Source organism: Macrobrachium rosenbergii, chromosome 20 (assembly GCF_040412425.1).
Source record: "Macrobrachium rosenbergii isolate ZJJX-2024 chromosome 20, ASM4041242v1, whole genome shotgun sequence".
Classification (NCBI taxonomy): Eukaryota; Metazoa; Arthropoda; class Malacostraca; order Decapoda; family Palaemonidae; genus Macrobrachium; species Macrobrachium rosenbergii.
The window spans coordinates 5,814,763-5,828,555 of record NC_089760.1 but is presented as its reverse complement, the minus strand read 5'-3'; the positions used below and the strand labels follow the sequence as shown (position 1 = coordinate 5,828,555).

Sequence of the window (13,793 nt, the reverse complement as noted above, 5' to 3'; positions counted from 1 at the left end):
TGAAGGCTTGCATCTAAATTTCATCGTAAAACATGACTGGAATTAGAAATTCCTAGTACAAAAGATTGAAAACCTCTTCAAACTTTCTATCATGAGCAATATTCCCGTCAGCATGATGTAGAACTGAAAGCAATGTAAAGAGGTATCCTTGATTGCTGTGACAGAAAACTGCTTTGTGTATCTGAGATACTGGAGAGCTTAAATCAAGATAACCAGTGGAACAGGTGCTGGATATCACTCGGGACAAGCACCAAGATCAAAAACTAACCACTGTTATTGATACACAATTCTAACAGTGGAGGGCCTTCTAGATTTAAGGATTCTTCCTAGGCCATATTAGAACTGTCCTTAGTTTACAACAGGCAACTGACAATCTCCAAGTGGTCAGATTAAGTATGTGGAGGTTGATGGAATCTTCTCGAATAAGACTGTCTGAAAAGATCCTTCCTGGATGAAAGAAGATGAGGAACATCTACCACTAGGAAAGAAAGTTAGGGGAACAATTCCCTTGGGGCCATGAATGCACTAACAAAATCATCCTTGTGAACTGATAAGTTCTCAAATTGTTGAGTATTTCCTCAAAAAAAGCCAACAGAGGAAAAACCTAAAAGTCTAAATTTGACCATTCTAGAAGGAAGGCATCCACTGACCCTGCCTGAGGATCCTGGCATGGAGGGCAGTAAACTGGTACTGTAGTGTTTTGAGCAATCGTGAACAGATGGGTGTTTGGGTCTCCCTAAAGGTTCCACAACTTCTGGCACACCACTGGACACCTTGCCCTTACTGCTGAGTCAGTCTTTAGTAGCAAGGTTTCTTTTTAGGACAAAACGAGGAAAAGGAATGACATTGCTGGACTCTGTACAAAGGAAAGGAAGTTTCTTTGCTAGCCTGAACAAAATTGTGTCTCTTTGTCATCTTATGTAAGAGTCAAGACTTGCATAAGAGCTGTAGGATGTTTACACTTAGACTTCCGGAACTCAAATGTTTCTCCAAATGGCCCCTCAATCCGCCTCCAAGACATCTGAGGACAATGTAAAGGTTCTTGAGGTCTACAGGCCAACCCATACAGATTTCAACAGTGGTAGATAATTGTTAACCTTCCATCTGTTGGAAAAAACTTTCGACAAGACATAGTTGATCCTCATCCTCAGATAAACAACTGACTGGGTTAGAAAAGCAGAGATAGTCAACCTTGACAAAATGTCTACTCCTAAGGCATGACATAAAACACAATTCTCATCATAAAAACATGGTGAGAAAAGAACCAGTCACATGGGAGAACTGTTATATGACAAGAACGTAAATATTCCAACACCATCTAGTGGGAAAGAGATGACTACACTGACAGTCCGAGCGGGTTAGCCAAGCGTATTTTTTTTTTTATATGCTGATCGCACCAAAAAGCGTGAAGATAAGCCAACTTTAGCTGTAAGTTAGATTCATTCCAAATAATACAAGTACTGTACTTCATGTCCTTTACTTCTGATATGAGCACTAATGCAAAACCCAATAAAGAAAGGTTTTCACCCTTTAAATCATAAACCCTATTAACCAAAACAAGCCTTGTACTAAGGGCACTCGTAAGTACAATAACTGCAAATGTGATACTGTGGCACAGAATATTAACATTAACACAGGTCAGAAAGCATAAATTTTGTTTACGCGCAACATCCAAAGGACTCAACAGTAGTTACCTTTATCTATAAACAGTTGCATTTTTTCTGATACTGTACTTTCAAGTCTAAAAAGTCACTTAACAAGAATATTTTTGCTCTTGTTTTATGATGCTGTATACAAAAGTGCACGACATTCAAGAGTATGCCTAAAAACAACTTTAATTTACACAAACAGAATCTACTGAAGGTTCCATCTATATTGCCTATAATCTCTCTCTACTAGCACAATTAATTTTATGCCTGCTTAGGAAATTTTACAACATTAATAATCATAAAATAAATAATGCAGTATAGTAACCATATGCATTCCTTTTGCAAGCAGCAAATCCATTTTAGCATTTCATATCCTGTAAAACTGCTGCAACTGTAGGTAGACACATTTGATTACAATACTCAGTGTGTGACCTAACAGAGACAAATATCCAGGACTTTGCTTAGAAGTCCGTTTCAGAATTAAGCTCTGCAGACAACAGGATCGTACAGTTTTAATCCTACATAAAACATGAATAAAGATGTACAGGCAGTCCCCGGTTATCGGCAGGGGTTCCATTCCAACAGTGTGGCGATAACTGAAAACTGGCGATTTTCAGCTCTTATCAGTGCCTCATTTAGGTATGTATTGGCGACAATACACAATTATTGGTGCCGATAAGCAGAAATCGACACATGTCTTCAGCAAAAATTGCTGATTTTCGTCACTAGACAAGCGCTGAAAAACTGGATCGCCAATAGCCAGGGACTGCCTACTGTATTTGGAACAAAAAAAAAAAAAAAAAAAAAAAATCACTATTTAATGTTAACTTCAGAAGGGAAAAAATTTTGATCCTTAATTCTCTTCAACAGATTTAAGGAATACTACCACCAAATAAATTAGAGCTTTGTTTCTTTATAGACCTCAACTGTCCTTTCATTTCATCTTGCATCACCTAAAATTCACTTCAATATCCTTTTAATTGTTACCTGTATTATTATGGTCCTCCCAGGCTATCCAGGACCATCTATCATTAATAGATAAGGCATAATTAAACCTTATATTAATCCTTTAATGACTTGCATGGTTTTAGGAATGGGACATACTGCCACGGTCTAGTTAAAGCCTAGTGTCATTTAGGTTTAGCATAATCATTTACTATACTTTATAAAATCATAACTTCTCTTCATACAAAAACTCAGCAAAATATGGAACCAAATTCACTTATCAGCATGACAGAATAGATATGAACAAACAAGGAGGATGAAGAAAAAAAAATTGGATTTTACCAAACAGCGCAAGTTTCTTCCTAGAGGGACAAAAACAAGATTTATGGAAAAAAAGTATTTGTTATTAAAAGTAAAGATAATAGTGAGAGGAATAGAAATCTCCTGAATGCTTGAATTTAAATCTCTGTAATATTAATTACACTTAAAAACTATGTGCTAAACTGTGTAGCAATAGATGATTATGAAACTGCTCTCATCTCAATTAGGTCATCAACCAGACTCATAACCAAATGAGGTTGACAGGGAAGACTTCGGCTAATACATATTGTCAGCAGTCAAAATACATCCATACAAGAACTCATCAATACCCTTTTTACTCTCATCCTTTCATACTTCAACCAAGATTTGCCTTGCTATTTCTTGAAATGTATGAAAGGACTGTCTGGAGTACAGTCCCATCCTCACAAGAAAAACATACATCCCTACCCTTGCAAGCAAAAACAATTTGGTCATAAATTCTTAGCACAACCAACCTTCAGTGTCTATAACAAATTCTTTTGTCAATATCTGCTGACTACATATCACTAGTTCTGCAAGGAATACTTAAAAGAGAACTGCTGAGCCAAGAAATTTATATAGAAACAAATTTTGTTTGAAAACAAAGAAAATTTTCAAAAATATTTCTATGTACTCCTATACAATAGCTTGGACCCACATTAGGGGACCCAAACCTGGCCCTGAAGGCCATTGTTTGGACAAAGTTGAATGTACACTACATGAGAAAGTTTTCTTGTAAGTTTTCATATTTCTAACCAAGTAATTCCAGAGAAGATTTTTATATGATCGAACCCTATTCTCATAATTTCTAAATCTTCTATCCTTGGAAGGGGGCAGAGCCCCCATTTAAATAAACTTTAATTGCATTTATCAGAAGCTACTTTGTGCTAAGTTTGGTTGAAACTGATCCAGGGATTTTGAAGAAGTTGAAAATGTGAAAAGTTCATGCCAGGACAACATTCATATACAGTATACAGTACAGGGACGTCATGATGATGGAACATGATGACTGGAAATTTTGGTAAAGGTTAGACAAAGAAAGCAAAGTCCTTTAGGCAACTAACACAAATGGCTCCTCTAGCAGCGAACGAATATTCCACCTCTGAGCTACAATTCCACTTGTTAAAAGTAACAGTTCAACCACTGGTCTATTGCTTTTATGCAAGAACACTGATACTAATAAGTTTACAAGGTTTATAATTAACATGAATACACTGGTCTCATATAACTTAAAGTTAGTTAATGTTAATGAAAACTCATTAGTACTGTACCTTCAAATCTAGTATCACTGAGCAGAATTTCTTGCGATACCAGATCTACATCCTTGGAGTCGTCGGAGAAGCTTTCAAATGTGAGTCGTGACTTGATGAAATTGACACATGCAAGGGGAGTACAATCTTTGGTTTCATTTGCACTTAGTTCATCCAAGTTCTCAAGTTCTAATGTTACATTGTCTAAATTAAGTATGATATTCAAGGATGTCCATACTGCTCCTCTCGAGTGCCAAGACTGTCAAAGAAATAATGGACTCTAGATAATAGAAGACAAACTACTATAATATGAGTTAAGAAAATTAATTTCACACATATTCCCATAATGAGAAAATTAGATGCAAACTCAGCCAATAAAGACAAAGATGATGATTTTCTTATGGTTACAATATGTTGCCACATGTGTTTCTTATATGGGATGAAGAAAAATAGCTCTTTTATCTGTCAGATAAGGTTCATTGTATAATAATGTATCCCAAGCCTTTTCAAATCTTATCAGGTTCAGTTGTCTTCACAGAGCACATTAAACACTGAAAATGACAAGACTTAACAAAATTAAATAAACTTCTGATAAAAAATGTTCTTCAAAACAGTGTAAAACAAACCCCAGGTCATTTAAGAGCAACAACATACAAAGTCTTTTACAGTGAGTGGAAATATGAAAGAAAAAATGGGAAATTTTATATACCATATATGTAGTTAACCAAACAAATAACACATTATTAAAAACACATAAAATAAAACTTGTTCGTGTTTTCACTGACATTAAAAAGCCATGCATTGTAAAAAGAAAACAGGAAAATGTGGTTATTTGAAGGATCTTTCCAGGAAATTCACATACTACTTAATGGAAATTTGAGGAATGTACAAAATAACTAGAGCAATTTTGTTTAATTTCCAAGATATGTGTAAACATTTATTACCCTACCTGTTGTGTCTGTGGCTGATAGAGGCACACTGGTGGAGGTGGCGGTGGCAATGGTTCTCCAAGATTAAATAAAAGAAGGCCTCTTACAAGCTTGTAATCAGAGGTACTTATTGTGGCATGGACCTTGCTCACAGTGCCATGGATGCTAATATCTGGGACTAGAAATAAGAAAAAATTGTAAAACAATAGAAGCAAGCTGCATCAGATATCAAAACTTACAATTTAAATGCCAAAGCAATAAGAGTACTAAAAAGTCTTAAAGATTTTTACAAAGTATTACTGAAATGAATGAATTATTATGGGAGAAATCAAAAGTTGACCCATTTATCAAAGAAGCCTCCTAGAAGCAGAATATGTGAAAGCAGAAATGTCGAAGTGGGAAAATACAAGACAGAGAAAGTTTAAGTAACAATAGCACATCTCTAAATAAGCACCACTTTTTTCCATAGAAGGTTAAGGATATTTATTGGGCATCTTATAAGGCGAAGGTTCAGTGTACTAATGAAATATACTGTAGTATGTTCTACTTCCAATTATCCATCCAGATGTTTAAAATTAAGTACAATAAAATAGTGTAAGCTTTTGTTTCAGGAGGAAAAAGTTCTAAAAGTTTATATCATTAATATCCAATAAACTTCTACAGTTGTCAGTATTCATTATCTAAACTAGTCATGTATACCTGTCATCTTTTCTTCATATACATATCTAAGCATAAGAGGTTTTCATATATTACCTACATGTGCATGTAGCATCAGCTGTGAACTATAGCTATTTTGCATCAGTAATTTTAATCTTACTACACAGAATAAAATCAAATATATATATATATATATATATATATATATATATATATATATATATATATATATATATATATATATATATATATATATATATATATATATATATATATATATATTTTTAGTTGATATTATACCAGCGATTCAGACAGTGACACACCAACGCAGTTGGCCGAAGTGTGTCACTGTCCTGATTCTCTCTCCTCTGGTTCGACCCCACGGACGGTGGACTTATTATCAAATATTACTTCCGAGGTAGAATGAATAAAGGAGTTACAGATTGTATATGAATCACAGTGATGTGATAAATAGTCTATATATATATATATATATATATATATATATATATATATATATATATATATATATATATATATATATATATATATATATATATATATATATATATATATATATATATATATATAATATATATATATATATATATATATATATATATATATATATATATATATATATATATATATATATATATATATATATATATATATAATATATATATATATATATATATATATATATATATATATATATATATATATATATACATATATACATATATACATATATGCATATATACATATATATATATATATATATATACATATATACATATATACATATATACATATATACATATATACATATATACATATATACATACATACATATATACATATATATATATATATACATATATATATATATATATATATATATATATATATATATATATATATATATATATATATATATATATATATATACTTATATATATATATATATATATATATATATATATATACATATATATATATATACATATATATATATATATATATATATATATATATATATATATATATATATATATATATATATATATATATATATATATATATATATATATATATATATATATATATATATATATATTTTTCTCTCTCAGGCAAATATTGAATGAATAAAAGTTACAGAAATGCAGTACTTGTACCAGAAGGTCCATAGGTCAGTTGACAAATTTCTCTATTATCTTCTTAGTTGCTACAATTAAGAAGATTAAAGAGAAATTGTCAAGTGGAGTGACGTAACGGCTGACCTATGGACCTTCTGGTAGAAATACCGCTTTTCTGTAACTTCCTCTCATTCAATATTTGCCTGAGGAGACAATCTGTTTGGTCTCTGATATATAGCCTTTACTTTCTACATTTTGGCATTTTTACAGGCTCCTTATATTTGATGGAATTCTATTTTAACAGAAAATATTTCAAAGTCATATACATATATATACAGTATATATAAGTGTGCATACACTCCCTTTGAGAAAACATACAGTATGTACAGTGCAAAATATACTTGTGGATTTTCTTCATCCATTCTGAGATCACAAAAATTGATAATTATTACCCTATAGAATGTCTTTGTAATTAATACTATCTAAGGTAACAGGTATATACAAGTCATTTTTTGTTCATACTAATAACTAATCGCAAGGGTTTTCTATGTTACCTATATATTAAGCAACAAGCTTTAGTATTTGCAGCTGTAATTTTTATGCATCAGTCATTATGTTTCCTACACAATCTACAATTTTATTTCAGTATGCAATGTAAAATATCTTTACAGAGAGAGAGAGAGAGAGAGAGAGAGAGAGAGAGAGAGAGAGAGAGAGAGAGAGAGAGAGAGAGAGAGAGAGAGAGAATTATATTAAAACAGACATTTGTTTTGGTAGCGTAACATGTTTTGCACGGTGTAACAATGGCCCAAGATTTCATATTACATACCATATGATAACAATATTGCACTAAAATTCCATTTAACAGACCTAAATTAAAGTATAAGTAGCTTAGTTATAGGAGAGGAAGGAAAGAAAGACTTTGCTTGGCCATTCAGCCAACACCACAGAACAGGACACGAAGATGACAACACCTAAGGGATCGGGCTCATAGCATCAACCTGCGACCAGTCAAGATTCAGCCCACCAACTGATCTGCTAACTGTAAACCACCTGCCTGCTGGATATACCTGTGTAACGTTCACCTGCCAGAGTGTGAGTAAGAACATCAGAGGAAATAAAGCTTGATACGCCAGCTACTCGCTGAATAGAATAGAATATAGAATTTAGGCCAAAGGCCAAGTGCTGGGACCTATGAGGTCATTCAGGTTTGAAAGGTGTAACAGGAGGAAAACCTCGCAGCTGCACTGTGAATCAGTTGTTAGGAGACTGTGGAAAGTAAGAGGGAAGAAAGAGAATACAAACAGAGGCATAGTAAAAGGAATGAAAGGGGCTGCAGGTAAGGGCTGACAGGATGCTGCAAAGAACTGTAAGTAATGCCTAAAGTGCACTGCATGAGGTGCACTGACAGCACTACCTCCTTATGGGGCTATTCGCTGATGAGAACGTTATAAGGCATATACAGTAGACTCTATACCAAGTAAATGTCATAGAAACAGCTATTATGCACTATATAATATAATAATAATAATAATAATAATAATAATAATAATAATAATAATAATAATAATAATAATAATAATAATAATAACAATAACAATCTCCGTTGGTGATGTAGGTACAAGCTCATAATTTATCGGCCTGTCCTTCCTGATTGACATGAAATTCTGGGTGACTAGCCTTTATGCATTGATGGATAGGTAAGTGGACATTCTTTTATCACCAGAAGCCCAAAGTATGACTGTACACTTTTCTTCAAGTCTCCTGTCTGTATTATGAACCCTTGTTAGCCTTGTTTTGGGTACCATATGGTCTCACTTCTCAAGTCTGTCTCCGTTCCAAATGGCAATGGCATTTATTATTCTGAGGACATCAACTTAGGACCCTACACCTGAGTAGCTAATAAGGCTATTGAAAGGTAATGGATCTGTACTGAGATGCAATTTAAAAAATACACATTAACTTTTTCAGTATAAAAAACTACAGTCACTACCCAACTTGCAAACGAGTTACATTCCAGAAGGCTGTTTTTATCTTGAATTGTTTGTAAGTTGGTCTTTAATATGTAGTGCATCATTTTTGTTGATGTTTACATTCCCGAGTCAACTCGGGAGTCATTGATTGCACTATTTTCACTATATTTTTAGATCATGCTGTATTATACTGAATTACTTTGGATGTTAGAAAGGTAAAAAGACAAAAATAAAATTCTGATGCATGCAACATTCAAAATTCAGTATTTTTTCCATGCTTTGAAAGTTATGAACTTAGAGAGAAACTGACATTGGAAGTTCACAAAGTAAACAATGCACACCACCACTTATTGACAAAAATACACAGTAAACTTTTCCAATGGGGAGAGGAAATATAGAAAATGGGAATTCATCAAAGAATGAGTTAAATCTGACAGACAGAAATAAGTAGGAATATTTTATGAACAAGAATGAGTATTCTGGTGATTGTAAGAAGAATACATGGTAGTTATCATGAGAATACTCAGGATAATCAGGGAAGGAGTTAAAAGAACAGGTTCTTCTTCTTCCTCATGTTCTGTTCCTTGCAAAAAGCTTCTGGATAGTACCTAAGGTCATAACTTTCAGTCACAGACCTCTCTTGTATTGCTGCATTTTTTGCCACATGGGTACAATGGCACAACATATAAACTCTTAACAGGCAACCAAGAAACCAAACAGTGATCAGCTTGTTGTGTATGAGACTGGGACTACTGAGTACTATATCTAGGTGGCTCAGCCACACTCTAGTAGCTACTGCACAACAGCTGCATGATATTCACTATTTCTAATTTCACTGTTTCCTTATTTTTAAAGTAATACATATTTTTCCCTCTTCAACTTCACTGGTCTTACAAATTTGTGTTAATCATCAACAAAACTCCAGACTAAAACACATACCTGAATGACTGACTTCAGTATCCAAATTTCTTTCCACCTGCAACTTGAGGGCACACTTGTCACGCAAGAGTGATTTCCCTTGGCGTACAACACAATATGCACTAAAAAGCCACTCGGGAGTTCCTTTATTTTCAGTGCCAATATTTTTCTCACTTAAATTCTTTGGCAGTTCATAAGTTGCAGTCTCACTGATATTTGTTACTTTCTGTTTCATTTCAGTCTTAGCTTTTTTTGTCTTTTTTCTCCCAGACCTAGTACTGGTATATAAATCCATATTTACTAAATCTATATACATCACATCTAACAAACATTTATGCGACTGGTATGCATCAGAGCTTGCCTGCTGTTTGAAATCACATTCCATATCTGAATCACTAAAATAAGAAAGGTTTATATCCCGATGCCGGCTCCGTGATCTTGATCGAGAATCAATTGATCTGTGGTAAGAGATAAAATTCTTTAAATCAGCTTAAATGATCAAATCACTGTAGTTATGAACTCATAAAATCATATACACTGCAATACACAGAAATTATTTCCAAGCCTAAACTTAACATAAGATTAACAATATATACAGTATTATCACCTGGAATGTGATCTAGTCCCTGAAGCTCCTCTATGACTGGAAGGGCACATTAACCTCTCTTCTAAGTTCTGACGTTGTACCTGTAAATAAAAACAAAAATGCAGTAACAATACTGAAATGGACATTACAAGATTAAATAACTTTACATACAACAAATTTAAAGGATCCTCCATTTTTTATGGTGAACCTGTGTGGGGTACTCTTAACAGAGTGCATAACTTATAGGGACAAGAACAAGCAATGATGAAAAAGACTTAAAACTAGCTGGGAATCAAGGAAGCAACAAAGACACCTAGCATGATGCACAAACACCACCTCTGCTGGAGGACCCACAGGTGTGAGCCCAAGAAAGCTTTTGGTCTTTTGTAGATGAATTATAAAGAAAAGTTGCCCTCTTTAAATCAAAAGCTGATGAACAGCGATATTTATAGGAAAACACTATACCTGTTCCATAAACTGTTACAGGCAGTCCCCGGGTTACGACGGGTCCAGCTTACGACGTTCCGAGGTTACGATGCTTTTCAAATATATTCATCAGAAATTACTTCCTGGTTTACGACGCATGTTCCAGGGTTACGACACGTCGTATACTGACCCAACAGGAGAAATATGGCTCCAAAACGGCAGAGTAATCAAAATTTGGAGGTTTTTTGATGAAAAACTCAATACACCCAGAGGATTAAAAGTAAGGTTTTCTTAGGATTTTTGACGATTTTCAGTGATTTTTCGGTTTACATCGTAAACCAGGGACTGCCTGTATTTGCAAATCAACAAATAACAGTTTCACATAGATGCTTTGTCCTTCATTAAATCAGCATTAAATTCCTGTGAGGATAATTAAAATTATTTTTCTATATAAGACATATCAAGGAAAAATTAATATAAATAAGGGAAATTTCAAAGGAAAAGATAAAAATTAAGATATTAAAAGCATGTGAACTCAGTAAATAAGCATCTGTATCAATCTTTAACTTCTGAAATTATAATAATGCAACTGGTTGATCTGGAAGACCATTCCATGAATTGGTCACAAAAGAAAAAAAAATCTTTAATACTCTGTATTACCAACCCTCTCAAAACAAATGGCAAGACTGCTATAATTAGCTGCAAATCTCTACATGGAGGATAGTACAGTCTAGGATGATCTGAATGCAAAACATTTACAATACAGTGGGTCCCCGGATAGGGACCACAACCACACGTACTGAGCAAAAATCCGCGTTGTTGGTATCCCCCTCCACAGAAAAAGCAACGATTAACTGAACCAGCGACTGCTGATACGCGATGCAGCGGGAACCCACTGTACATGTACAGTGAGCCAATCAAACTACGGTGCTAGAAATCGATACTAATGCTAAACTTTTATCCAAATTTTAAAAGCCTGGAATAGCAGCTACTAGACCAAACTGCGAAACAATATTCAAAACATGGGAAAATTAAAGAATAAAACCATAACCTCACAATAATCAGGTCTAGGCATCTTGAAAAACTTTCTCAACATAGCAGTTTTTTGTGCAACAGATAAAAGACAGACCAGATATGTTTCTCAAAAGTGAATTTGCAGTCATGAATGACACCAAGAATTTTAAATGCACAGCATGTAGTTAGAAAAACAATGTCAATAAAAAGACTTGAGAGGGGGAACCAATGTCTAAGACCTGTTAACAATCATAATTGGAACTGTTCAGAAATACCTTAATTCCCCAGAAACACTCCAGCTCAATAACCAGTCAACAGAAAGCAAAGCATGACACATGCACTAAGAGACAGCCACAAAAAAAGTGGATGGTGATGGCAAGTGAGTCAGGGGTATTTTCCTTGTCACCAAGTTCAATGGCCATCTCCAGCTTGCACTACAGGACACACCTAAAAGGTGATGGTCTGCACTAACATAGGAACAAAACTGATTTAATCATTTAAATAAGCATATACAAGGAAAAATTTGAAAATTTAACTTAATCATTGACACAAGTAACACTGCACAAACTTTTCTTCCCTAGTACTAATCAGCATTTATGGATACACATACAGGAAACAAAGAAAAAATCCACATCCCATATAATAAAAGCCTTTTCATAAATGCAAATGAATATATATTTTGGTCAAACAAAATATTACACCAAATAACCTACTTACCTGACTGATTGTTCCTTCAGAAGCAGCCCACAAGAATTTGTTTGTAATAGTCAAACTTCCTAAGTCAGCCACCAACAAGGTTTCCGAACGACTTGACATAGGTAGAAAAATCACAGGGGAACCAGCACTTATGTCTAATGACACACGCGATCCTCTCCTATACTCCGACAGCTGAAAATATTGGAAAGAAAACCATGTATACAAAAGAAACATTATGGTGCTGAGAGTACAGGCGTTACTATGTATTTGTAGATCTGGAAAAGGCACTTGTTATTATATCAGGGAGATAGTGTTTTTGGGATTTAAGAAAGAGGAAGGTGCCAGAAAAGTTGATTAGGCTGGTTGAAATGCTGTATATAAGAACAAGGACAGCTGCAATAACAGCCAGTGACAAAACAGAAATGTTTGAAGTCAGAGTTGGGTTACATCAAGGATCAGCATTTAGTCCATTTCTGTTTGTAATGATTATGCATGTACTGAGTGAAAGGATTAAGAATGAAAATCTTTTGGATTAGTTATAAGTAGATGATCTAGTGAGTAAGGCAGAGACTAAAGAGGGATTGTAAACATGGGTAAAAAAGTGGCAGGAATATCTTGAATGGGGTGGTTAGAAGGTAAACACGGGTAAAACTGAGGTTACCATGTCTGACCAGCAGGTAAGGGATTAGATATTTGTACAAGACAAAAGAGGCCTAGCTTTACAACACGTAAAGGATTTCAAATACTTACGATCTACTTTAAGCCAGGGGGGAGGGTGTGAAGCTGAGGTTAAAAGTAGGATAAGATCAGCTTGGGGAAATGGACGGAGGTGGCAGCATAGTGTGTATCAAAAGAATGTCAAATAAACTGAAAATAAAGATCTATTGCATTGTAATGGGACCAGTGATACTGCAGGGTTCAGAAACACGGGCATTAAGAAAGACACGGGAAACAAAGGCTGGAGCAAACTGAAATGAGGATGCTGAGGTGGAGTCTGAGGATCTCACTGAATGAGAGGTTAAAAAATAAAGAAATCAGAAGTGCCAGGGTGGTAAAGCTTACTGATATGAGACTGAGATGGTATGGGCATTTGGTGAGGATGAGTGAGGAGAAAGGAGTGAAGTGGGATTGGGTGGAACAGTTAGGGGTAGAAGGTCAGGATAGAGGCAAAGGATTAGATGGAGTGACAAAGTGAAGGATGATTTGGAGAATGGTTTGGTGAAGGAAGATGCTTTTCATAGGAACAGCTGAAGATGCATCAAGGCATCTGAC

At 34.3% G+C, this 13,793-nt stretch overlaps 1 protein-coding gene across 1 annotated transcript in view; it reads right to left on the bottom strand.

Annotated features, from left to right (window-relative positions):
* Positions 1 to 13,793, bottom strand: part of Vps13D (vacuolar protein sorting 13D) — a 232,858-nt gene that overhangs the window by 142,333 nt on the left and 76,732 nt on the right. The window contains 5 exon segments of the mRNA XM_067121872.1: positions 4,205 to 4,442; positions 5,133 to 5,290; positions 9,821 to 10,257; positions 10,407 to 10,486; positions 12,543 to 12,713. Coding sequence (XP_066977973.1) covers positions 4,205 to 4,442; positions 5,133 to 5,290; positions 9,821 to 10,257; positions 10,407 to 10,486; positions 12,543 to 12,713 — 1,084 coding nt within the window.